Genomic DNA, 23,647 nt, shown 5'->3' on the forward strand with positions numbered 1-23,647 from the left:
GGAAGAGCAATAGGCGTGACGCGTAGCAGTCGCGAAAGATAAGGGTGAAAAGAGGTGTAACAGGGCGTATACATAGACATGTGATGCAAACGTAACAGAATATGTCATGAATGGGGTGGAAACCATGGAGGGGGCTACCTAAGGAGCCGGGACCTCTAACCTGATGGTGCGCGCAAACTGGCAATGACGTGTTACTAGGAGAAGCTGGGGGCTATGAGCTCTGTGCTAGGAGCAGAGACTGAAGTCTGGAGAGTCAGGGCGACATGTACCTAAGCAGTATCTAGTATCTGATGTTTAGAGAACATGTTGATAGAATCCAAATGTTATCGGGGTAAAGGCGAACAGACTCTAAGACTGGAGCATGCATTATTCTACATGTAGTGCGTGATGAAGAATATTAAATGATCATTAAATGCAGTATTTCTCTTACATGGAGACGTAAAGGCTAGACAATGACGGAAACTATTGATGCGATTCAGTAGCTTTGGGAATGCAGAGAAGGAGGGCTGTACTGATAACTCGAATCATAACATACTCTTGGCAGACTCGGAAGCAGAGCCAGGCTGAACCGGGCACTGCGAGGCAGGAAGTAAGTGAAGGGTCGAGGATACAGGCGGGGGCTGTATCGCTCCTCAGCGAGGCTTCAGGGGACAGGAGCTGAATCTGGTGTCCAGGCCCTTTTGAGGCCTAGAAACGGAGATTTTACAATGAAATAACGTGCACACTGAGAAACGTGGCAACGTAGCTTTACATAGGCCTGATATTCGTAGTATTCACGAGAACTGGAAACTGACATACTAAAGGTGGACACAACTATAATTGCGTCTTTAATCGAACATGGGGAATAACATATGCATATTAATCATGCACAGATAACATATGATGGATGACACGTAGGGACACAGAACATAGCAAAATTTACTTTTCCACAGTGCGGCGTCTTCTTTGAAGAATCTTTGTTGAAAACATTGTTTCGCGAGGGTGTCCTGAACCTCGCCGCCAGCACCAGCCATTGTTTGCTCCTCTCATCTCGGGACTTTTGCTTTCACATATATATACATATATATACATATATACACACCACCCAACCCCACTGCCCCCCTCCACACAGACACTCATACCTACCTCTTTTCACACACAAGGCTTATTACCATTGTCCATGCTTGTTTAACCTAGCAAGTGCTCCAATTTAGTTAATGATCTCACATTTTCGTTTATATGGAAATGTAGGTTCTTCCTATTGTAGCCCATGTGATTAGAAACTTTTTCTGTAGTGTGATACCAGTGATGTTTTTCCAGGAGTGGGTTAGTGCCAATTGATTATCTGAACCTGAGCATACTTACAGTTGTGAGGTTTTTTGGAAACAAATTGAAGCAACTGAGTTTTTTATCTTTCAAGCATGTATTGTAAGGCCTTGGGAAGAGCAAGAACACGTACTTAATTTATGCTGATGATACCCTAAATGTACTTCACTGTAAAATGACTCCTTCCTGTACTAATAATTATACTCTTGCTAGATGAACCAGTACTTTCTTGTCTTTAACATAAAACACAAAGGCCTTTTGTGCATAGCAAGGCTTTCCCCAGACTTTCGTTGGCCATGTTGTTGTCTCCTGACCAATCCCCAACTCGTTCACCTCCAAATCATGGCGTTTCTGTTAACCAAGCCCTTTCCTTTTCTCAATGCAGGCTCTAAAAATGTTCTCTTCTGAGCTTTTAAAACGCATCTGATTGATGGTGAGCTCCTCTTTCTCTCCCATTGGAATTTTCCGACCCAAAAATGCATTCATAAATTACATCTAGTGCACCTTTCTCCACACTGTCTTCTTGTGGAGAAGAGACTTACCTTTAAAGCTGAGTGTAACTTCCATCGACAGTACCTGTGCTGTGACACAATTACGATTTTCCAGTAAATATTTCTATCACAGCTTGCAGTACAGTCATTCCATTCTTTTCCTAGACAACCAAACACCTCCACTCTTCCACCAAGGGATCAAATAATAGAAACAGAAATGTCCATACGTGGGGAAGAGCTACCGCTCCTGTCACCTGCTCTTCTAGTGGATGTTGCTTTCTCTGGTATGTCAGATATGATGGCACTCAGTTACTTGGTGAATGATAAGAAAACCTGCATCATAATGGGGCAGCCCTAGAGCCAATTGATAAAGTTACTCACATTTCTACCGTCTCAGAAATATGTATTAAGTGATTTATTTTTCTGCTGTAGGCCAAGTTTAAGAGCAAAAGAGAGCAAATCACTAATGAGTTTGAGAAGCTCCAGGAGTTTTTGGAGCAGGAAAAATCTCGTCACATCAGCAGCCTGGAGGAGGAAGAGAAGAAGTGTCTGCAGAGCATCAAAGAGAAAGTGACACAATTGGAAGAACAGCAATCTGTCCTCAAGAGCCTGATCACAGAGATCGAATCGAAGTGTCAACAGCAAGAGGTGGATTTACTGAAGGTAAGACAAGTTTATAAATCTAGAGAACAAAAAGATCACCAAACAGTCATCGGTGTCAGAAAGTACCAACCTTATAAATGTGATCCATTGAGAATGATGAATACTTCTAAACCTCTCTGACCGCACTTCTAACTATGCATAAGGTAATGTGTTGGGTAAAAGTATAGCCAGAGAAAGGTGAATGGTACAGCTTCAGGGATGTTATAGAGAATGCTCAGCACCTGATTTCTAAAATGGTACAAGGTGTCCATTTAAACATTTTTGTATCTCCAACTCTCTAATGGTTAAGGAAACTCTGCCTTTCACTGCAGACAGCTATGATCTGTGTTATGTGAACATGCTCTGTAATTTATGATGCATTCTTAGCCGGCTCATAAATTGCAGCATAATAAATGTACATTAGTATTATCAAGTTATCCTGACAACAAACAATCACTTTGTCACCCTTTACCTGTAACTTAATACCAAAGGAGCTTCAAAAGACTGTGAAGAGCTGAGAATCCTTTTTGCTCCCTATCTCGAAAGATGCAATATGTGAGTTCATAATCCTTAAAGGATGACTTCCAAAATAGTGTTAGAAAGTATGAGTTTAAAGACTAATGGTTTCTCTAAGTCTTTCATGGACTTCCATTGTTAATAACACGCTGCAGCAACTTCGCATCTGGACTATCTATCAAGGACCCTCTGGACCAGGGGGAACATTTACTTTGTGCCTTCAAAATGTCTGCCACTGCTTGCATATCACGTGAGAGCCCTGTAGCTTCATGTGACATGTAGTTTCCTTGACTGTGTTTGTGTATTTCATGTGTTGCGACCAGAGACTCCATGGCGCCTCTCTCCAAGTCATTTCAACTCTCTGTGCCCTACCACCAGCCTTCCTGCTTCACAATGCGTGTACCAGTAGATGGTTTGGTGTATTAAGCCTTCACAAGCAGAGCATGAAAAGATCAGTGCAGCTAGTGGAGAAGGCCACTTAACAGCCTGATCACAAAGACAGAGAAAACATCAGTGGCAGGATGTGGAGTTACATGGCCAATGAAAAAAATGCAGGACACTCAAGCAGACCACCTGCCTCCAGTGCCATTTTGGCCACTACACTTCTTCACATGGTTTGAAGAGAAGCTAAACTAGTCAGCACTGCCTACCCTGTCTGTCTCTGCCAAGTGTCGGTGGATGTATCAGTGAGAAATATTGTATCATCTTTACCAGGTTGCTTAAGTTCAGTATGACTGTGTTTCCATTCTCAGGCTCTCTTTTTCTTTTCTCAATATTTTTAACAAATCTTTATCATTGGTGCATTGCTCCAATAAAGTCAGTACAGCCTAGCAACGATTGCAGGTTTGGAAATTCACGAATTTGATGTGCCTTGCAAGCATAGAGTGAGCTTATAAATGTAGGGTTAGTGGATGTTTGATCCCACAAATGTAGAGTTAGATAATGTTTGATCTCACAAATGTAGGGTTACTAGCTGTTTGATCTCACAAATGTAGAGTTAGAGGATGTTTCATCTCACAAATGTAGGGTTAGTGGCTGTTTGATCTCACAAATGTAGGGTTAGTGGATGTTTGATGTCTATATGAGACCCTTTTTTAAGACAAGGCTGATACCCAGCTTCTAGCTTGGCTGGTTTAAGATGTACCTTCTTCCTTTTAAATTCCTAACTTATGCCTGAATGAGATCCACTGACATCCAATGATGGACATGTGCCAACGGGCTCAGGATGAATGGGGAGACACTGAGCCCCTTTCAAGTAACCAGCAATAAACTCAGATTGCAAAATTCCATTTGTCTCTCGTTGCTTTGAATGGGGCGTTCTACCCCAGCATAGGTTCAATCTCTTGAGGGCCAAACTTCACTCTTCCAGCGCTGCAATGGGAAAATGCTTTTGTAAGTATCAATGATCCGACTTGTTTGAATTGGAAGTTGGTCTCTGCGTTATTTGGATCCTAAGCTTTGACCATCCGTAGCTTGCACTATCACCTAGTGAACTGGTTCATAACCTTTCAACTTTTGTGAACATCCACACAATCGCTACTGGAAGTCGGAGATCCCTCAATAAGATATTTCTACGGATTGAACCTCCAAAACAATGCACAAAATACAGGAACAAGTGTACATCAAACTAGTTACATAATAATGTATTTATTTGACAAAGAATCATGCAAAAGTCAAAATGTTAGTTTTATGCGAAGTTTGAAGCTTTTCAGAATGTACTTTTATTTTTTAAAGATGAACTTATATGATAAGCTGTAGAATATCGCTTAATCGTGTTTGCTCCGAATGCTTGCTCTCCTTTTGTCAGAACGCAATTGTTGCTTTAAATCAATTTTATGACAAGACCGGAGGCTCCTATTATGCTTTCTTATCTTGCAATTTAATTAACAGCAGCCAAGATAAGTGTAAAACTACAGTCCCCAGAGGGCCAGGCGACAACTGGGCCATGGGGACGAGAAAAAACGAGATAACAGTAACCAATCAGAACACACCTAATAGATAAGAGCACACACTGACTGCGCAGCTTCCTCTTTTCTTGCTGCTCGCAGTCAGATAAGTGTTCTCTTATCTATGCTCGCTATGTTTCATGCTAATTTATGCATATTTATGTTTTCAGCTTAATATTTATGCTCCTGTGTTCACGCGCTGTTGCGTTGCTTTGCTAGCGCTTTGTGCGCTTCCTTTCATTCAAAGTTGTCCCGCTTGCCTCACGCTTGTTTCCCCCGTCCCCGCCCCTACAGTGGTCTCTCCTGCTCCGCGGTCTTCGCGCTTGTTCGCGAACGTTCTCACCGCCTGCAGCTCGCCTGCCTCACCGGCGCCGGAGCCCGTTTTTTCACTCTTCCCGCTTTCCGCTTTGCTCTCGCTCTCCCAGAGCCGGCTGACTGACTGCCTCCAGCCCGGTTTCCTCGCTCAGTTCAGCCCGCCCCTGCCCTTCCCCTGTTCACGCCCCCTGTTCTTTCCCAGTCATTAACCCTTCACTACCCTAGCTGGCTGACATGGAACACGAGAGCTCTTCTGAGGAAAACTCCTCTTCTTTGGATAATGGGTCTCTCAAGCAGGACCTTCACAAATTTATCAACACTTCAGTTGAACAGGCAATGGAAGTCTCTATGAAAAGACTATCAAAAAATATGGAAAATTCCATGGTCAGCATGTTGTCCAAGGTTTTGGCCCATTCTGCGGGGGATAGCAGAAAACGCAAGGTGGAACACTCTGCTTCTGTGCATAAGTCAAAAAAGTCAGCTATGGTTAGCGAGTCTCACTCGCTTATGGACGAGGACTCAGTGCCTCACAGGCCTCCTACTAAGGAGGGGTTTGTCGGTTCCGAAGGTAAAAAGAAGCAAAAATCTAAGCACACAGAGTCCCCTACAAAGAAATTAATGATTTCCACCATCTTGGACACAGATGATGATATGCCTGATGCTGACGACCTATTTGATATCTTTGACGTCACTGATCCCCCCCCCCCCCCGAAACTTCCCAAATGTGATTCTTTTAACTTCGAACCTGTTTTTGACTCGGAGGGTCTCCCTATGTTTGACCCGTCCTCCATTCGTCATCCAAATTCGACCGAATGGCTACCCTCTCACCATGTTGGAGAATATATTTCCGCCCGCCTTCGTCTCCCTCTTGAGGCGACTGTGCGTTCCAGGTTGAAGTCTGAGTGTCCTAAACCCGCCCTTCCAGATAAGATCACCCTCGTCCCTACCATCGATCAACCTCTCCTTACCTTCTTCTCTAAATTTGGCAAGGACCCTCGTCGTGGGGTAGACAAGGCATGGTCCACATGTCAAGACAAGTTATTGGACATTGTGGGTCCCTTAGCCCGTATTTTCGACATGGCAGAGTCTGCCCGTCTTGATGGTTCGGATCTTTCAGCCGAAGACATTTCCATGTGGGTTCAACGTGCTTTTTGCCTTCTGGGCAATGCCAACGCTGCCATTACCCACGAAAGACGTAAGGGCCTTTTGATCAAATTGGATCCCAAACTGGCTAACCTTGCTCCTATGGACCCCGGCTCAAAGGCGAATGGTCTTCTCTTTGGGGAGAATTTGGTGCGCGACATCAGCCGGTTTGTCTCTACCTTCGCTTCCCTTGACAAGGCTCAGCAATCTATCAAAAAGACTTTTGCTCCTCGGGTTTTTGGCCGGGCCGGACGAGGCAGGGGTCGCTCTTCCGGCCGTCCCTACAATCAAGGCTCCAAGACTTCTTACGACAACACCCAAGAATACAAGCCGCGCTTTTACCCACAACGAGGCCGTGGTTTCCGCGGCCGAGGGCGTCAAGGTTATCGCAACTCCAACTCCAATCAACAAGGTAAGCCCGTCTTCTTTCCCTCCTGTAGGAGGTCGATTGAAACTGTTTCTACCAAAATGGCAATCCATAAGTGCAGACCCGTGGGTCCTTTCCACGGTTCAAGGCTATCTTATAGAGTTTTACTCTCCTCCTGTCCAGACCTTTTCCCCTCCGCCTCCCGTGTTCTCTCTGCACATGGCAAATCTCATTTCCACCGAGATTCTCTCTTACAAAAACAGGCCATTCAAATTTTTCCTCACGACTCTTCAGGCTTTTTAAGCTCCATTTTTCTGGTTCAAAAGAAGAACAAGAAATTACGCACTGTCATAAACCTGAAATGGTTCAACCACTTTGTGGTGTATCGTCATTTCAAAATGGAGACGATCCTTCATCTGAGGGACACCCTTCGCCCCCGCGATTGGATGGTTCGTTTGGATCTCCAAGACGCCTATCTCACAGTCCCAATCCACCAGTCTCACTGGAAGTTTCTCCAATTCCAGTGGTCAGGTATGACCTACTGTTTCACATCTCTCCCTTTTGGTCTCTCCTCGGCACCATGGTGTTTCACGAAACTGCTGAAGCCAGTGGTCGCTTTTCTTCGCTCTCTTGGTATCCGTCTCATAATCTACTTGGACGATATCCTTCTCCTGAATTCGGACAAGCAGTGTCTTCTTTCAGATCTTCAGACCACTCAGAGTCTCCTTTTGGACTTAGGTTTTCTGGTAAACCTCGAGAAATCCTCTCTGGTCCCTTCTCAGAACATGGAATTTCTGGGCTTCCTAGTGGATTCGGTGGCGGCGTCTTTACGCCTCCCCCTTTCCAAAATTTCCAAAATCAAAGCGGAAATCGCCTCGGTGCTACATCTTTCTGTCATATCTCTCAGATCTCTGGCCCGGATTGTCGGTCTTCTTTCTTCTTCTATTCAGGCGATATTTCCGGGCCCTCTGCACTACCGGGCCCTTCAGCGCTTGAAGATCAGACACCTTCGCCAAGGCCTCGCTTACTCAGACGTCATCGCTCTAGACCAAGAGTCCCGCACAGAATTGCAATGGTGGATAGACCATTTAGATGCGTGGAACGGGCGCACTATCTTCGCCACATCCCCAGATCTTGTGTTGGAATCCGATGCCAGTCTATCGGGTTGGGGCGCCCGATGTGGTCCAATCTCGACTGGAGGAGCATGGTCAAGAGAGGAGTCCAGACTGCACATAAATTGTTTAGAGATGCTTGCTGGCTCCTTTGCAATCAAAAGTCTTTCCAAAGACAGGATCCGCTGTTCCATACTCTTACGCATGGACAATGTTTCTGCGGTTCGTTACATAAATCATCTCGGCGGCACAAAGTCCAAACCCCTGGCGGACTTAGCCAGAAGTCTGTGGGAATATTGTCTAGCCCATCATCTCTCCTTGACAGCGGAGTACCTTCCGGGCAACCTCAATTCAGTGGCCGATTGGCACTCGCGGTTCCTGCGCGACTCCAGCGACTGGAGGCTTTGTCCCTCCGTCTTCCTTTCTCTTTCAACTTTATGGGGTCCCTTTTCTATCGATCTCTTTGCTTCTCGCCTCAATTCTCAATTGCCCCAGTTTTACAGCTGGAGACCGGACCCCTTGGCTCTTGCCACGGATGCTTTCCTCCAAGTTTGGTCTCGTCAACTCCATTATGCCTTTCCTCCTTTCCTCATGATCAACAGAGTGCTGGCGCAGATTCGTCGCCAGGAATCCTCGCTGGTACTGGTGGTTCCTTTCTGGCAAGCCCAAATTTGGTTCCCTGTTCTTCTGGAGATGGCGATGGATTTTCCTGTACTTCTGCCATCCTTCGACGATCTTCTTCTCAACCCTCTCGGCGAGCGTCACAGCTTGATCCTGGACCACTCCCTCACTCTGTCGGCCTGGAAAGTTTCCGGCCTCCCCCTTCTAACATCCTCATTTCACAAGAGGCTGCTCACTTTATCGACCAAGCCTGGGCCCCGGGCACTTCAAAAGCCTACAAATCCGCCTGGTCTCTTTGGGCAAGCTGGTGTCTGGAAAGGTCTCTCGATCCCTTTTCAACCTCTTTAAGTTCTGTTATCAACTTCTTAGCTTCTCAGGCCAGTGCTGGCAAGGCCTATCGAACCATTAACCTTTATCGCTCTGCTATCTCCCTTCATCATACCCACATTGATGACAAGCCCGTTGGGGCTCATCCTCTGATTTGTCGCCTCCTCAAGGGCGTTCGATGCTCCAAACCACCGTTGGCTAAGTATACTTTTTTGTGGGATGTTTCTGTTGTACTTAAATTGTTCCTGAATTGGCCCTCTAATTCTGCTTTGTCTCTCAAAATGTTGTCAGCCAAACTTACAATGTTGCTTTGCTTGGTGTCTATCAAAAGAGTTTCTGATGTCCGAGCCTTGGATGTTTCTTCTCGCCATTTTTCCCCTACAGGTGTGCTGTTCCAGATTCGCAGACGCACAAAGACTAACCTAGATTCTGTTTTTTATCCTTATTTTCCCGATCAACCCCAACTTTGTGTGGGACAGTGTTTGAAAATGTATGAACAAAAGACCGCTGATCTCAGAACGCCCTCTTGTTCCCAACTTCTCATTTCCTTTCGTAAACCTCACCTTCCTGTTTCCTCCCCTACCCTGGCCAGGTGGGTTCGCTGGGTTATGTCCCTTGCCGGTATTGATGTCTCTGTTTTCGGAGCACATTCGGCTCGGGGAGCCATGGCTTCTAAAGCCTTTTGGTCTGGCTCCCGTTTAGAGGACATACTGAGATCAGCAGATTGGTCCAATGACAGTATTTTCCGCATGTTTTATTGTAAGCCTATTCATTCTGTTGCTTCTGATGTTATTAATTTGCTTTGAACAAGCATAATAGGAGCCTCCGGTCTTGTCATAAAATGTAGATTTTCCTAGTTATTATGACGGAAAGTCTTAATTTTATTAAAGACACGGAGGCGAGTATTATCCCGCCGCTACACTACTAACATGTGTTCTCCCTCCCTACAGCGAATCCGGCATTGCCGCCTGCTTCATAGAAGATCTTCTCTCCAGCGGTTCCGTTCATCTCCTGCTTGGATGTCTCCTCTGGTTCTTCCATCCCCTTCGGATCCTTTTCCTGGACTTTGGCGATGGATTCCTCTGATTAAGGACTTCTGCTCCTGGACTTTGGCGTTCTTTCTGGTTATGGCTCTTTTTCCTTTATTCTCTATTGTTATCTGACTGTCTCTCAGCGAAAAGAGGAAGCTGCGCAGTCAGTGTGTGCTCTTATCTATTAGGTGTGTTCTGATTGGTTACTGTTATCTCGTTTTTTCTCGTCCCCATGGCCCAGTTGTCGCCTGGCCCTCTGGGGACTGTAGTTTTACACTTATCTTGGCTGCTGTTAATTAAATTGCAAGATAAGAAAGCATAATACTCGCCTCCGTGTCTTTAATAAAATTAAGACTTTCCGTCATAATAACTAGGAAAATCTACATTGTTCATTCTAGATTCTGTTTTGCGTTACTTGTTTGGTTCCCGCGAATCAGTAAAAGGATACAAGCTTAATTTTTAGCCTACAATATCAATCTCCTTCACCTTTGCAGAGTATGTATAGTTTATTATTCTGCCACTATTATTTAATTTTTTAAACAGCCATGGACCCCCTGAAGATGCATTGTGGACTCCCATGGTCCAAGGACCACAGGTTAAGAACCCCTGATTTAAGGGATCTACCAAACTATTAGTGGCGACACAGGGTGATGTGGCCTCTATGAGCTATTCGGAGATCTTAAGGATAGAGTGTGAGCCTTGTACTTGCAGTGGTACTTTCCTACGAAAAGCCAGTTTTTACTTTGGAACGTTACTTCCCCAGAGCATCAGCCTGAGACAGAGAGCAGCAACTGCAGTGATTGATACAATGCCCCAAAACATTGAGAACTTAGTTGAAAACTACTGCAAGGAGTCCGTGATTTTTAGACTATTCCAACCGGAAAACAAATACCAAATAGACCTGTCACAAAAAATGTTTATTGATTAGCAAAGTAATCACTGATTACAGAGTTCCAGGGTTCAAAGTTTGAGCATGGATCTTGTCAGGTTTTTGGTACAAAGATTCCTCTATCCCTTCACAGATCCATAGGAGATCTTATCAGCGACTTCCAGGAATTAGATTAATTTACCTTGTGGTCAGATGTTTGTTTGGACTTCTCGATCCTATACATGCAACCTTTAACATGGATTTTGTCATGATGATTTGACATTTAGCTGTAACCCCTGAGGTTAGAAGGTCGCCAAGTGTGTAGTTTAATACAGGGTCGATGTTTATTTTCTCACAGAAAATAATAGAGACTTTATGAAACTGTAATTTCAAAAAATGAAAAAACCAGATATAATGCACTCCAAGTGTATTAACCATGGAATGGGAATGGATAACCATCAATAGGCAGCCTGAGCCTGACCGAGTGATTTTATGAATTCTAGGATTCCTGGTGCATCACATCTGGCAAAAACGGATCCTTCTAAGGTGGGCCGAGGTACTCCCAGGATTGAGAGTGCCTGATTCAAAAGAGGTTGGTCCACAAAAAGCCATTCAAGAAAGAAGAAAGACGAGAATACATTTCTATGTCCTGGAGCAGATGAACACCTAATGCAACTCTTGTGAGTCCGGCTCAGTGGTGACAGAGAGCTAGGAGGCCTTCAACATCAACACCTATCAGACCGAAGGGCACAAACAAGCAGCAGTTTGTGTTGGTGCATACTTCATGCAGAAGGGATGTGGGACAAGCATCTATATCTTGAATATTACCGAGAACAGCCAGAGACCTAGAACAGAGAGAGCAGGCAGTCAATACTGTCTGGCCGCTTGTGTCCAGTGGCCTTAATATTGAACCCTTTCCTGGCACAGATTCACAAGTAAAGGAGTTAATTCATTCAAGCCAGTGCATGTGTACATATTTTCTACATTAACTGAAGATGTATTTTTTTTTCAAGAGGCCAGGATCTGCGATACAAACAAAAGATTCCCTCCTCACAGAGATTGTGTTCTTCCCCTACCAGATGTCTGTGTTTAAGAATGCCAAACTATGGGGCCGATTAGGATGGCGGACGGACTTGCGTCCGTCCGCCATCCCAGAGGTGGAGGGACCGTCCGCATGGGCTGCGGCGGTCCCTCCGTGCAAATTAGGATGTGACCGCCACCCTGGCGGTCACATCCTGGATATTTAACATTGCGGCGGGTGCTGCTTGAAGCAGCACCCGCCGCAATGTTAAAAGTGCAGGTTTAACATTTACATGCACAAAGCGGCAGGCACCGCGCGGTGCCTGCCGCTTTGTGCATGTAAATACTGGGGGGTACCATAGGTACCCCCCATGTGCACCCCCCACCTGCCTACACCCTGGGGGCCCGCAACGGGCCCCCAAAATCAAAAGTACACATGCTTTTCCACGGCGGAAAAACGGCAGCGGAAAAGCATGTTTACAAATGCATCCTAATTTGGCTGGCGGTGTCTGATAGACACTGCCAGCCAAATGAGAGCTTTTCCGCCGCGGTTGTAATCCGACCGCGGCGGAAAAGCGGCGGACAGAAACCAAGACCCACCAGCCATCGTAATGCGGCGGTGGGTCTTTGGTGACTCCGCAGAGGATTTTCTGCCTCCTCCGGGCCGGAGGTGGCTTCCGCCGGCCCGGAGGAGGCGGAAAATCCTCCATCCTAATCGGCCCCTATGTCTTATTCCTGAGACTCTTATTGCTATATTACATTTAAATTTGTTGTCTGTTGTGTGGCCTGGTGATTGTTGCCCCATGTGTCAGCGTGCCTTGTGTTCTTTGACCCAGATTACAGAAGTGATATCGGTTTATATACATTAAGAGTACCACAACAGACCTGTGTTTCATAATGACTAATGTAAACGTTTGTATACCCTACTGCTCCCACTATGAATGTATTTTCCCTCATGGGACCCTAACATATCATTATATACATTGAACACATTCATATTTTAATCAAGTAAATCTGTGCCTAGCGCTTTACCTATGAAGTTTGGTTATAAAAATGTGTGCATTAGTGAATCTGTTTGTATGTGTAAACTTGTGAGTGGTGTTTTTAAACTATAAATTTTGTTGTGAACATAAACTCCGCTCGTTCTATGTTGATCTGCTTGTGCTTCTCTCCACAGGATGTGAAGAGCACACTGAGAAGGTATGTTTATTTTCCATTAATAGCTCACAAGATACAAAAAATCGTGGAACCATAACAATTACTTATTTCACACTGCAGTCTTACTTGTGTGTTTGTGTCTTTTTGGTGAGTTTTTTGATAGATCACCATCTTCAAACTAGGTGCTAACAGCATAGTTTTTCTAAATCTTTTTCCATGAGAGGTACTTGTTTTATCACAGATATTTAAAAAAAGATTAAACATATGAGAGAGAGGGGAATGTTGCCAGCCCCTTATGTGTTGCCCCCTAATACCATACGTTCAGTGTCGTGACCACTGGAGTATTTAAGAATACCTTAGGTGGTCTATGTGATTTCTACAGCCAGCTGCCTACCAGCATGATCCAAGTGTATTCAAAGTCTGTCTGATTCCCCCCTTCAACCATTCTGTTATCGCTTGGATTTTTGTGGCCTCAAAGTACATGTGTGAGTATGTGTCATACCTCTTTTGGGCCTGGCATGTTGCAATAATCTGGTAAGAATCCTAGCCCTGGTTTTGTTCCATATGAAAATTGTAAGTTGTTTCTATATTTGTTCTAGGAACACACCTTCAACTCGGATGGGCAAAGCCTCCAAAAGGCATAGGAATCTCAGCATAAAATTTATTTTTATGACATTTATTTGTGCCAGCCAGAAATATATAGTTGTGCCCACCTAGTCATGTCCTGCTTAATTGAAGTAGACAGATGTAGGTAGGTAGTTTTTAATAGGTCTCATAGTGGGGTAATTAAGACACCAAAATATGTAATATGCCATTCTGCCCATTTACTCAGAATTGTCTTTTTAAGTTATGTGTTGATTCATATCCCAGGGGCAAATTTAATAGTCCTGACTTCTCCAGGTCTATCTTCTATCCTTGTACTGTTTCATTGTTCGCTATGACCACTGGTAAGGATTTCTCCGAGGAGACCAGAGTAAGAAAAATATAGTCCGCATATACCATAATACTAATGTTATGTTTTCCAAACGTGAGCCCTTCTATAACGAGCAAATGTCTTGTCTTTATTCATTGTGCAGAGTAATGAAGACAGGGGGTAGCCCTCAGGAAACACTCCACAAATATATAGGTTGTGACAGACCACACTAAGGGTTGTTTGTAGTTTTTGACACCATCTTTAAATAGTTAGATCCAAGGACCATCCAAAACATCACTCCTTGCAGAAAGGTCCAGTCCACACGGTTAAAGACGTTTTCCACATCCAAGGCATGTAGTATTGCCAGCACTTTCTTCTTGTTTTTTTTGCCCAGATGGACAATCCTACGTATGCTGTTGTGAGTATGTCTCCCATCCAGAAATCTGCTTTGATCAAGGTGTATCAATTTATTGAGGGTTTACTCCAATTTCATTGCCAGTGCCTTTGTATTCAGCTTAGCATCTATATTAAGGAGAGCAATAATCCTAAGAGGAGCATAGTTGTTTTTAATCACTGCACGGCTTATGCAAGACCTTAATTGTTACCCTCTCTGTGGAAAAGTAAATTTTGCCTTGCCATATGTGCCTACGTGTTCCCCATCCTATGCTATATGTGCATGATCGATATGCATGTATCCCCCTGTGATCGATTAAAGACGCAATTATAGTTGTGTCCAACTCTAGTATGCCAGTATCCAGTTCTCGTGAAAGCAACGAGTATTAGGCCTATGTTGCCACGTTTTACAGTGTGCACGTTAATTCACTGCATTGTCCCCATTTCTAGGCCTCAAAAGGGCCCGGACACCAGATTCAAGCTCCAGTTTCCTGAACCCACTCCGAGGAGCGATGCAGCCCCCACCTGCATCCCTGACACTTCACTTACTTCCTGCCGCGCAGCGCGGTGCCCAGCCTGGCTCTGCCTGCCTGTCTGCCAAGAGTATGTTATGCTTCTAGTTATCAGTCCAGCTTCTCGTCTTCACATTCCTAAGCTACTGAACCGCATCAACAGCTTCAGTTATGGTCTAGTCTTTCTGTCTCCATGCAAGAGAAATACTGTATTAATATTCATAGAAGATTCCTAGCACACGCAATACATGTATAATAAATGCATGCACCAGCCTTAGTGTCAAGTAGCCTTTGCCCTGATAATTTTTAGATTCTATCAACATGTACTCCAAAACACCAGATACCAGATATGCTATAGGTACATGTCGTCCTGACACCGCAGACTTTAGTCTCCTCTTCTAGTGCAGAAGTCATAGCCCCCAGTTCTCCCTAGTAACACGTCATTGCCCGTTTGCGCGCACCACTAGGTTAAAGGTCCCAGCTGCTCTCAGGTAGCCCCCTCCATGTTTCCGCCCATTCATGACACTTCTATGACGTATCACATCACATGTCTCAGTGCACGCCCTGTGCACGCCTTCTTCTTCCGCCCATGTGTTCTTATCTTACGCTTGTCACAAGTTACGCCTACTGTATGTAATGTAATGTAATGTTGTACTATATATGCGCTGCACTGTCGATGAAATGGTGCAGCTGCCTTCCTTCCTTCCTATTTTATTTCAGGCTGTCCCGTTCCAGTCCCTTCCCTTTTGCCTGAATAAATCCTTCTGACTCGGACACATCGGATCCTGCCTCTTATTTATTGAGCTATCTGTTATTGTTAATGTAATTCAAAAATAGTCCCGGTATTATTTATTTATATACCACATAATGGCGCCCGAATAGGGCCGAGCCCCTTCCTCACGCGCTGGCGATGCAACGCCGGTCCCCTGACCCTCTGCAGCCGTGACGGAACAATACCGTGCACGTGCAGATATTTCTGCTTCAAGTCTCCCTCAGGCCCACGGAGGAGACGGAGACTGCGGTCCGACATCCAGACGAAGCGGTGTGGAATGCGGTTCGTCCCGACCAGAGCCCAAGCCGAGAGAGCAAGGTCCGAAGTATCCGGAGGCCCACCTGTAACCGAAGTTTCCGAAGTTCGTAGTCCGACGTCGTAGCAGTCCAGTCCAGTCCGAGGCCTTCCAGTTTCTGCTTCCCGGTGAGTACCGTCGCGGGGGAAGTATCTAGACAGGATCATTAGTTTGTTCCTGGTCCGTTGGGTTTGGGTACGCAGATCCAGTCCGAAGTATTCACCTAGGTGGATACGGGTCCTGACGTGTCTCTTTATGGGACCGGTATGTTCTGTACTGTTTTAGCAGTGCATCCAGTGATTCTAGTAAGTTTTGTTCTCGAGAAATTCATGTGTTCTGTTTTCAGTGTATCAGGTAGTAATTCTGTTCGAACTGTTATTAATGTATTTTTATGTCGTGGTATGAGTGTTTTGTTTGCTATTCTATTACTGTGATTATTGTGTATTGTGTTCCAAGTGTACTACCGAAATGCCTCTGTTCTCGAAATTACGTCAGTTAAAGACCAGAAAAGGGTTACTCGAAGAAGCAGTTCCTGTCCCTCCCAGGGACAGTCCAGGACATTTTATGTATCACAAGCATGGTTTAGATGCCATAATATATCTAGACTTATGGGCGGACTATACTAAGGAACTAGAAGAGAAATATAGATGGCCCGTATCAGGTACATGGGATGCCGAGTGCATCATGCGAGTAGAAGAAGCATTATGGAAAAAGAAAGCCAGACAGTCCCAGAAAGATGCCATCGAGTTATGGCGCAAAGAATCTCAAAAAAGAACCGAAAAAGAATTCAGAAAAACAGAATTAAGTAGGGAATCCTCAGAAAAAGCCCAAGAAAGGGAATTAATCGAAGAAGGTGAACGAGTTAGAGCGGAACAGTCAGACAGACAGAGAAATGCCCTTATTAAAGGTATGTATCCTCTTCTTGCCGAGGGCTTGCCAAAAGCAACCCCGGAAGTACCCTGTAATTTCCCGCCGCCATTGGTCCCGATTAAGCTACGTCACAAACCGACCGCAGCTGATATTTTTCTTTCGTCCTATTTGGACGATACAGTCCCAGAATATGCAAATCCTGTTCCGCCTGCTCCCGTTAATAATGTAATTCCTGCTCCTCCAGCCGCTGGTCCCGTGGGTCCAGTTAATGTTACAGTACCTGTTACAGCACCCCCGGCCCAGCCCACAGTACATGCACCCGTTTTGCCAGTCAATCTACCAGCCCGTACAGTATTCACCGACGATTCTAGTTTAGGAGCCGCGGGGGGAGGTTCTCCTCGTACCCCGCCTCAACCGAAACGTCTGACGCTACATGAGCTAGCGTTACAGCGTACGCCAAAAGTGGCGACATACACAGATCTCAAGCGACTTCTTACTGACTGTATATATGATCCAGTTCCAGGCGAAGACCACATGGTCTTATATTCAGTACGTTTAAGACGGGTGGCCAGCTTTTTGATCACCCTGCCCGATATGAAGGCGCATCTAGACAGAATATATCATTTCATCCGTACAGGAGAGAATCCAGGAAGTATTCACGAAGCCATGGTTCAAAGAAAAGTCGAGACTCAGCTCATGATTTTAAAGTTCCTGATTAACTGTTTAGTAAGAGAGCAAGATTATCCAGAAAAAGATCAAGAAGAACTGAAAGTCCTGACTAGGTGGAGTGACAATATAGCCGATGGAAAACACAAGACACAAGGTTGTATAGAGAGTATGTACAAGAAAATTCGTAGGGAAATCATAAGTATACACGAGAAACGAGAAGCAAAACAAGCAACCGAGAAAGAGTATGACTCTTCTACTGAAGAGGTAGACAACGAGAATCCCGACAGAATAGCGTATGTAGGTAGAACTAGACTTTCCGACCGACATTCAGGTCTAGATTACAAGAACACTTTTCCTCCTCCAGCACCAGAACAGTGTTCTCTTGAGCAAGTATTCCAAGCTACCGATCACATTCTGAAATCACGAATAGGGTATAGCGAGCTTAGTACCATGCATGAACAAGAACTAGCCCGATCAGCAGTCCGATGGACTAGTGATTCTACCACTTTTCCTGACGAAATAGTGGCACAAACGTTTCTGAAACTGCCCCCAGCCGAGCAACGTCTGGTGGGTATGTATATGATTCAGCACCTCATTACACTGTATGAGGAACAACATTCTGATCCAGGTCCGCTACATGATATATTGAACGAGTTACTCCAGTACAGATGGAAAGGTCTAGGTACCGATTTAATTAGTGTCATTCTAGAACAGCGCCACAAATACCGAACGTTTCTGAATCCACATTTTGTTCACGTCTCACCCCCAGAAAGTAAATCATTCTACATAGACAGACAGAATCCGTTACGAGAAGTGCATCCAGTCAAGAAAGAGGGGGGTGGTCTAGAACGAGTATTTGTTTACACCCCTATCACAAAAATAGAACTCTTGGAAATGAAAAAGTTAATTCCCTGTCATGATAAAGATCCAGCAGGGTTTCACCGTGAATTAAAGGACATGCTCCGTATGGGAGAATACACGTATCCTGATATCATTAAAATGCTAAAGGTCCTATTGCCTGCGGGCATATATGAAAAACTCAAGGAAAAAGAATGGGAGGTGGGAGAGAAAAAGATAGATTGGACAGCATTAGAAGCTGAAGATAATACACGAGTACCAGGTACCGGTCTTGGGGATAAAGCTAAAGCTTTGCCCGAGTTATTGATACAAGTTTTGCCAAGATTACTAGCCACGAAAAAGGAAGATTGGGATGCCATCTCAGCCTGTAAACAGAAACAAGACGAAGATACTAGTGATTTTTATTCTAGATTTGAGAAATGCTTTATTATTAATAGTGGTCTGAAAACGAGTAGTGAGTCGTATCCCCATCTTTTTGTTACCAAACTAGTCGAGAATTCAAGTCCACAAGTTAAGAATCGAGTACTGAAAGTCGAAAGTACCTGGCAAGCTAATACTCCTCCACAGATGCTCCAGATGCTCCAGTACCACCAGAACAGAATCAGGGAAGAGCAGGAACACGAAAGGAGACGTATGAAAGACACGAAAATGAAAGTATTAGTTGCACAGTCTGTTCCGCAAGACAGTCAGAAGAGGGGTCCGAATCAAGCAAGTCATCCTGCAGCTCCCGTTAAAGGGACATGCAATTACTGTAAACAGCCAGGTCATTTTATAAACGAATGTGCAGTTCTGAAACACAACATAGCTACTGGTAAGACTAAAGAAAGACCACGTCCGCCTAGACAAGAACAAGTTTCACAGACTTCCCAGCCACCACAGAATGCACAACAGTCAGTTACAGCACCGCAGCCTATAGCTGCAACACAACACGTTACACAGCAGATGTACCAGTACGCACAGTCCGAGTATCCAGATTATCAGCCATATTCATGAAACAGCCTAGAGAGGGAGGTAGGCTTGCCTCTCATCGAGATTCCTGTAGATCAAGAGGGTCCCTATGTACATAGTCAAGTATTAGGGAAAGACAGAAAGTTTCTGATTGATACAGGGGCAAGTAGGACTACCATCAGTCATGACGAGGTTCCAGGGGCTCCACTCTCAGGCTCTAGAAATGTTTCCCTTGGATTTTCAGGAAAGCCCATTGTTAATGAAATATCGAAACCAGTTACTCTAGAAGTTGGTCCATTGTCCCGAACTACAGACTTGTTACTAACGAAATCGTGCCCAGAAAATCTGTTAGGAATTAAAACACTGAAAGAATTAGGAGCAGTCATATGCTGCTCCCCAGAAGGGGTCCGTTTGTTTCTCCGTGACTTTAAAGGTCATTATGTATTACGTGATTTTGATCCAAGATTATTGAATGTACCACAGCATTTATGGGCGCAAGGTCCAACTGATGTAGGTTGTATGCATATCACACCCCATCGTGTGACCCTGAAGCAAGGTGTTGTTTTACCACGAATCAGACAGTACAGATTGCCACCTGAGGCTGTAGCAGCCTTATCCAAAATTATTGACGAGATTATTGTTCAAGGAGTGGTTGTAGAAACTGACTCCAATGTATGTAATTCTCCTATCATTCCAGTCCTGAAACGTACTGATCCAAACGCACCTCCAGTTTATCGATTAGTGATTGACCTTCGAGAACTTAATAAGTGTATCATACCCCAGTACCCAGTAGTCCCTGATATTTCTTCACTCTTGACAGCCATTGATTCTGAAGCCACATTCTTTACAGTTATCGATCTCAAGAACGCATTTTTCAGTGTCCCCATTCATCCAGACAGCCAGTTCCTTTTCGGATTCTGTTTAAATGGAAGAAGCTATAAATTCACACGAGCACCTCAAGGTTTTACAGAAAGTCCTAGCATTTATAGTCAAGCACTTAAGAGACAACTAGACAATATTCACATGCCAACTGACACTGCCCTGCTCCAGTATGTCGATGATCTACTGATCACAGCCCGTTCTGAACGTGACTGCGAGCGTGCGTCACTTACAGTTCTGTATTTTCTGGCCGAGATGGGGCACAAGGTGTCCCCTTCCAAATTACAATTCTGTGTCCAGCAAGTGGTCTACTTAGGACACTTACTGTCCAAGAGGGGTAGGCAGTTGACACCTGACCGTATCCAGTTAATAGCACGTCTTCCACAGCCCAAGACACAGAAGGAGGTACGAGCTTTTATCTGCCTCACTTCTTACTGCAGACAATGGATTCCTCAGTATGCATTTCTAGCCAAGCCACTGATACAGTTAACGACACAGGAGGCAGCCGTATCGACTGTCCTCCCTTGGACCCAGGAACATACACTTGTTTTCAATGAGTTAAAGAAAGCTTTATGTAATGCACCTGTTCTAGCAACACCGAACTACAGTAAGCCTTTTACACTTTTTGTGACAGAACGTGATGGTACTGCATTATCTGTTCTTACACAAGATCAAGCAGGACAATACAAGCCCTGTGCTTATTTTTCTAGCACATTAGATCCAGTGGCCCAAGCTCTGCCTGCGTGCCTCAAGTCAGTTGCAGCCACAGCTCTAGCTATCAGACAAAGTGATTCCATAGTGTTAGGACACTCCCTGACAGTACAAGTTCCACACTCCGTGGAAGTTCTTTTAAACCGAACACAGACTCAGCACTTGACAATTGCACGTTTAACAGGTTATGAACTGACATTGTTTCAGCCACACATAGAAATCAGACGCTGCAACATTTTAAATCCAGCTACATTGTTACCGTCAGTTACTTCAAATCCTGCCACACATGACTGTGTGGAAGTTGTTAACACCATGACAAAGCCAAGACAAGACTTGACAGACTTTGCATTACCAGATCCTGACCTGACACTTTATGTGGATGGTTCATGTATGAGAACAAGTACAGGAGAACTAGTAGCCGCGTATGCAGTGACTACTGAAACCGAAGTTATAGAAACACATCGTATAGACACCCTGTCTGCCCAAGCAGCAGAGCTTGTCGCTCTGACCCAAGCCTGCATACGTGCCAAGAACCTGAAAGTTAACATATACACAGATTCACGTTATGCATTCGGAGTCGTACACGACTTTGGAGTGCTCTGGCAGGAAAGAGGTTTTATGACTTCTCATGGAACCAAGTTTCAGCATGGTCTCCTCATTCGAGCTCTGTTAGATGCAATACATTTACCGACAGCTATCGCCATCATGAAGTGCAAGGCACATACGAAAGTCACTGATATCATTTCCCAGGGTAACGATCTAGCAGATCGAACAGCCAAGCTTACAGCTCAGACTCCAGACATTCCAGTTAACACGACACAGACACACACTCCAGATCAGACTACTTGTATGACAGTTAAGGACCCTACACAAGATGTACTAGATATACAGTCACATGCTACTCCCGATGAAATCAAGAAATGGTCCGAACAAGGAGGGGTCCAGACAGATCAAGGATGGTTGACGAAGGGAAAAGCCACATGGTTTCTCCCCGACTCTATGGTTCAAGTCATTATTAACACCGCACATAGTCCAGCACACCTAGGAGAAAAAGCCATGTTAGACAGCATTCAGAACCTCTGGTTCAACAAGCATTTACGAGCAGCCGCCAAACAGAAAGTACGTACCTGCATGATATGTTGTCAGTTCAATCCAGGTAAAAGTGTCCCGGTGGAACAAGGTGGATTCCATCCTCCTGACCACCCTTTTGAAGTCCTCCAGATGGATTATATTCAGATGGAGCGATGTTGAGGTTTCAAGTATGTCCTCGTAGTTGTATGCGCTTTGTCCAGGTGGACAGAAGCATATCCAGTTCCAGATTACACAGCTGCGACCACTGCCAGGCAGTTGGTTCGTGAGTATTTTCCCCGCTATGGATTACCTAGGGTCGTGTATTCAGATAACGGCCAGCCATTCTCATCCGAGCTCATGAAACAAGTTTCCCTTCTGTTAGGGTACCAGTGGAAGTTCCATTGTGTACGCCATCCTGAAGCAGCCGGTCTCGTAGAGAGACATAACCAGACCCTGAAAATCCGCATCGCCAAAGTGTGTGCAGAGAAAGGTGTAGATTGGATAATAGCACTGCCAGTTGCCCTTTTTTATATGAGAATGGTCGCTCACTCCCGTTCAGGTCTATCTCCCTATGAGATAGTGTTTGGTCGTCCCCCTAACATGTGGGGTACACCTAGACCCCGTACCATAACTGATGTTGACAGTAATATGCTGACAGATTACCTTGCCTCCTTGATGTCTGCACTACAATCTTGTCGTTCACAGGTTGCCGCTGCGTTTCCAGACAACACCGACGTGAAACCACACGAGATCGTTCCGGGGGATCTCGTGCTGGTCCGCAATTTTGATCGTTCAAGTCCGCTGGAGCCCCGCTGGAAGGAGCCCCGTCTCGTCCTACTCACCACCCGGACTGCGGTGAAGGTGGAAAACCGAAAAGGGTGGCTACACGCGAGCCACGTCAAGAAATTCCATGGACTCAAAGCTAAAACTTTTCTCAAGGACTGCCCCGTTCTCAAGGACTGCCCAGACAATGAATCTAAGCTTCCCCTGTTAGAGAAAACTCCGCAGCAGGAGTATAAATCCAAGTTGAGGTCTAGTAAGTCAGCCAGTTTAATTGTCTAAGTCCCTCTCGGGTGAAACGGTTAGACAGGTTCCTGACATGTATGAGATAGACCCACACAGTGAGAGAGTTAGTCAAAACTCTAAGAGATGTATCGTTACTCTATTCTTTTTATTGTTCCTGAGTCTTATGGTTACATGCATAAGTTATGCTTTGCATTTATGTTTTCCTATTTCACATGTACATATGTTTTCTAATATTACAGTAGAGCACACATTTAGTGATCTGCCTCCTCACGAGTTATCCTATCGTCTTGCTATGCGTAATAATACTTTCATCCGAATGCTGCACTATTCACACCAGACCAGCAATGCCACTAATTGTTGGGTGTGTGGTCGACTCCCCCCTTTCCAGACACCGAAGGGAGTTCTGCCACTCTTTCCTTATCCGTTTTCACATAATGGTTCGTGTGGAGCATGGTCCACGTTAACGTCTTCCTCGACTGATATGTCCCTTCTGAATCGAACATGTTTCCCAGACAAGCAAGGTCTTTCCCATAGAACAGGGTTAGATCTAGAAAATGAAGTATATGATTTAGGTAATTATTCCTCGAACTTCATGGTTTTGAATGTCCAGTCCGATACTACTCCAGACTTGCCTGCTATTTCAGTTCTACCAGTCAAAGGCGAATTATGTGTCAGAAAGAATGGTTCCGCACATGTAGGACATAGTGATTGTACTACTATGGTCGAGTATAGTGACAGTGGGAAATCTATTTTCAAAGCCTCACGTCATTCTTATTTTGTTTGTGGTCAGACCGCATATGTTCGTCTGCCCCTCGATTGGGATGGAACCTGTTACATTGCCTTCCTACTGCCACCAGTTTTCCTAGCC

The 23,647-nt window shown here is 44.9% G+C and overlaps 2 protein-coding genes across 2 annotated transcripts in view; both read left to right on the forward strand.

The window, feature by feature from the left end:
* LOC144753937 (E3 ubiquitin-protein ligase TRIM39-like) overlaps positions 1-23,647 on the forward strand; it is a 251,227-nt gene that overhangs the window by 94,481 nt on the left and 133,099 nt on the right. The window contains exons 3-4 of the mRNA XM_078641466.1: positions 2,229-2,459; positions 12,882-12,904. Of these exons, the coding sequence (XP_078497592.1) occupies positions 2,229-2,459; positions 12,882-12,904 (254 nt within the window). The remainder of the gene's footprint in view (positions 1-2,228; positions 2,460-12,881; positions 12,905-23,647) is intronic.
* On the forward strand, positions 5,699-9,206 carry LOC144752347 (uncharacterized). The gene is made up of 3 exons (XM_078640289.1): positions 5,699-6,770; positions 7,052-7,256; positions 9,170-9,206. The coding sequence occupies exons 1-3, from the start codon at positions 5,699-5,701 to the stop codon at positions 9,204-9,206; spliced, it is 1,314 nt and encodes a 437-aa protein (XP_078496415.1).

The sequence above is a fragment of the Lissotriton helveticus genome, chromosome 5_1 (assembly GCF_964261635.1).
Source record: "Lissotriton helveticus chromosome 5_1, aLisHel1.1, whole genome shotgun sequence".
In the NCBI taxonomy this organism is placed as follows: Eukaryota; Metazoa; Chordata; class Amphibia; order Caudata; family Salamandridae; genus Lissotriton; species Lissotriton helveticus.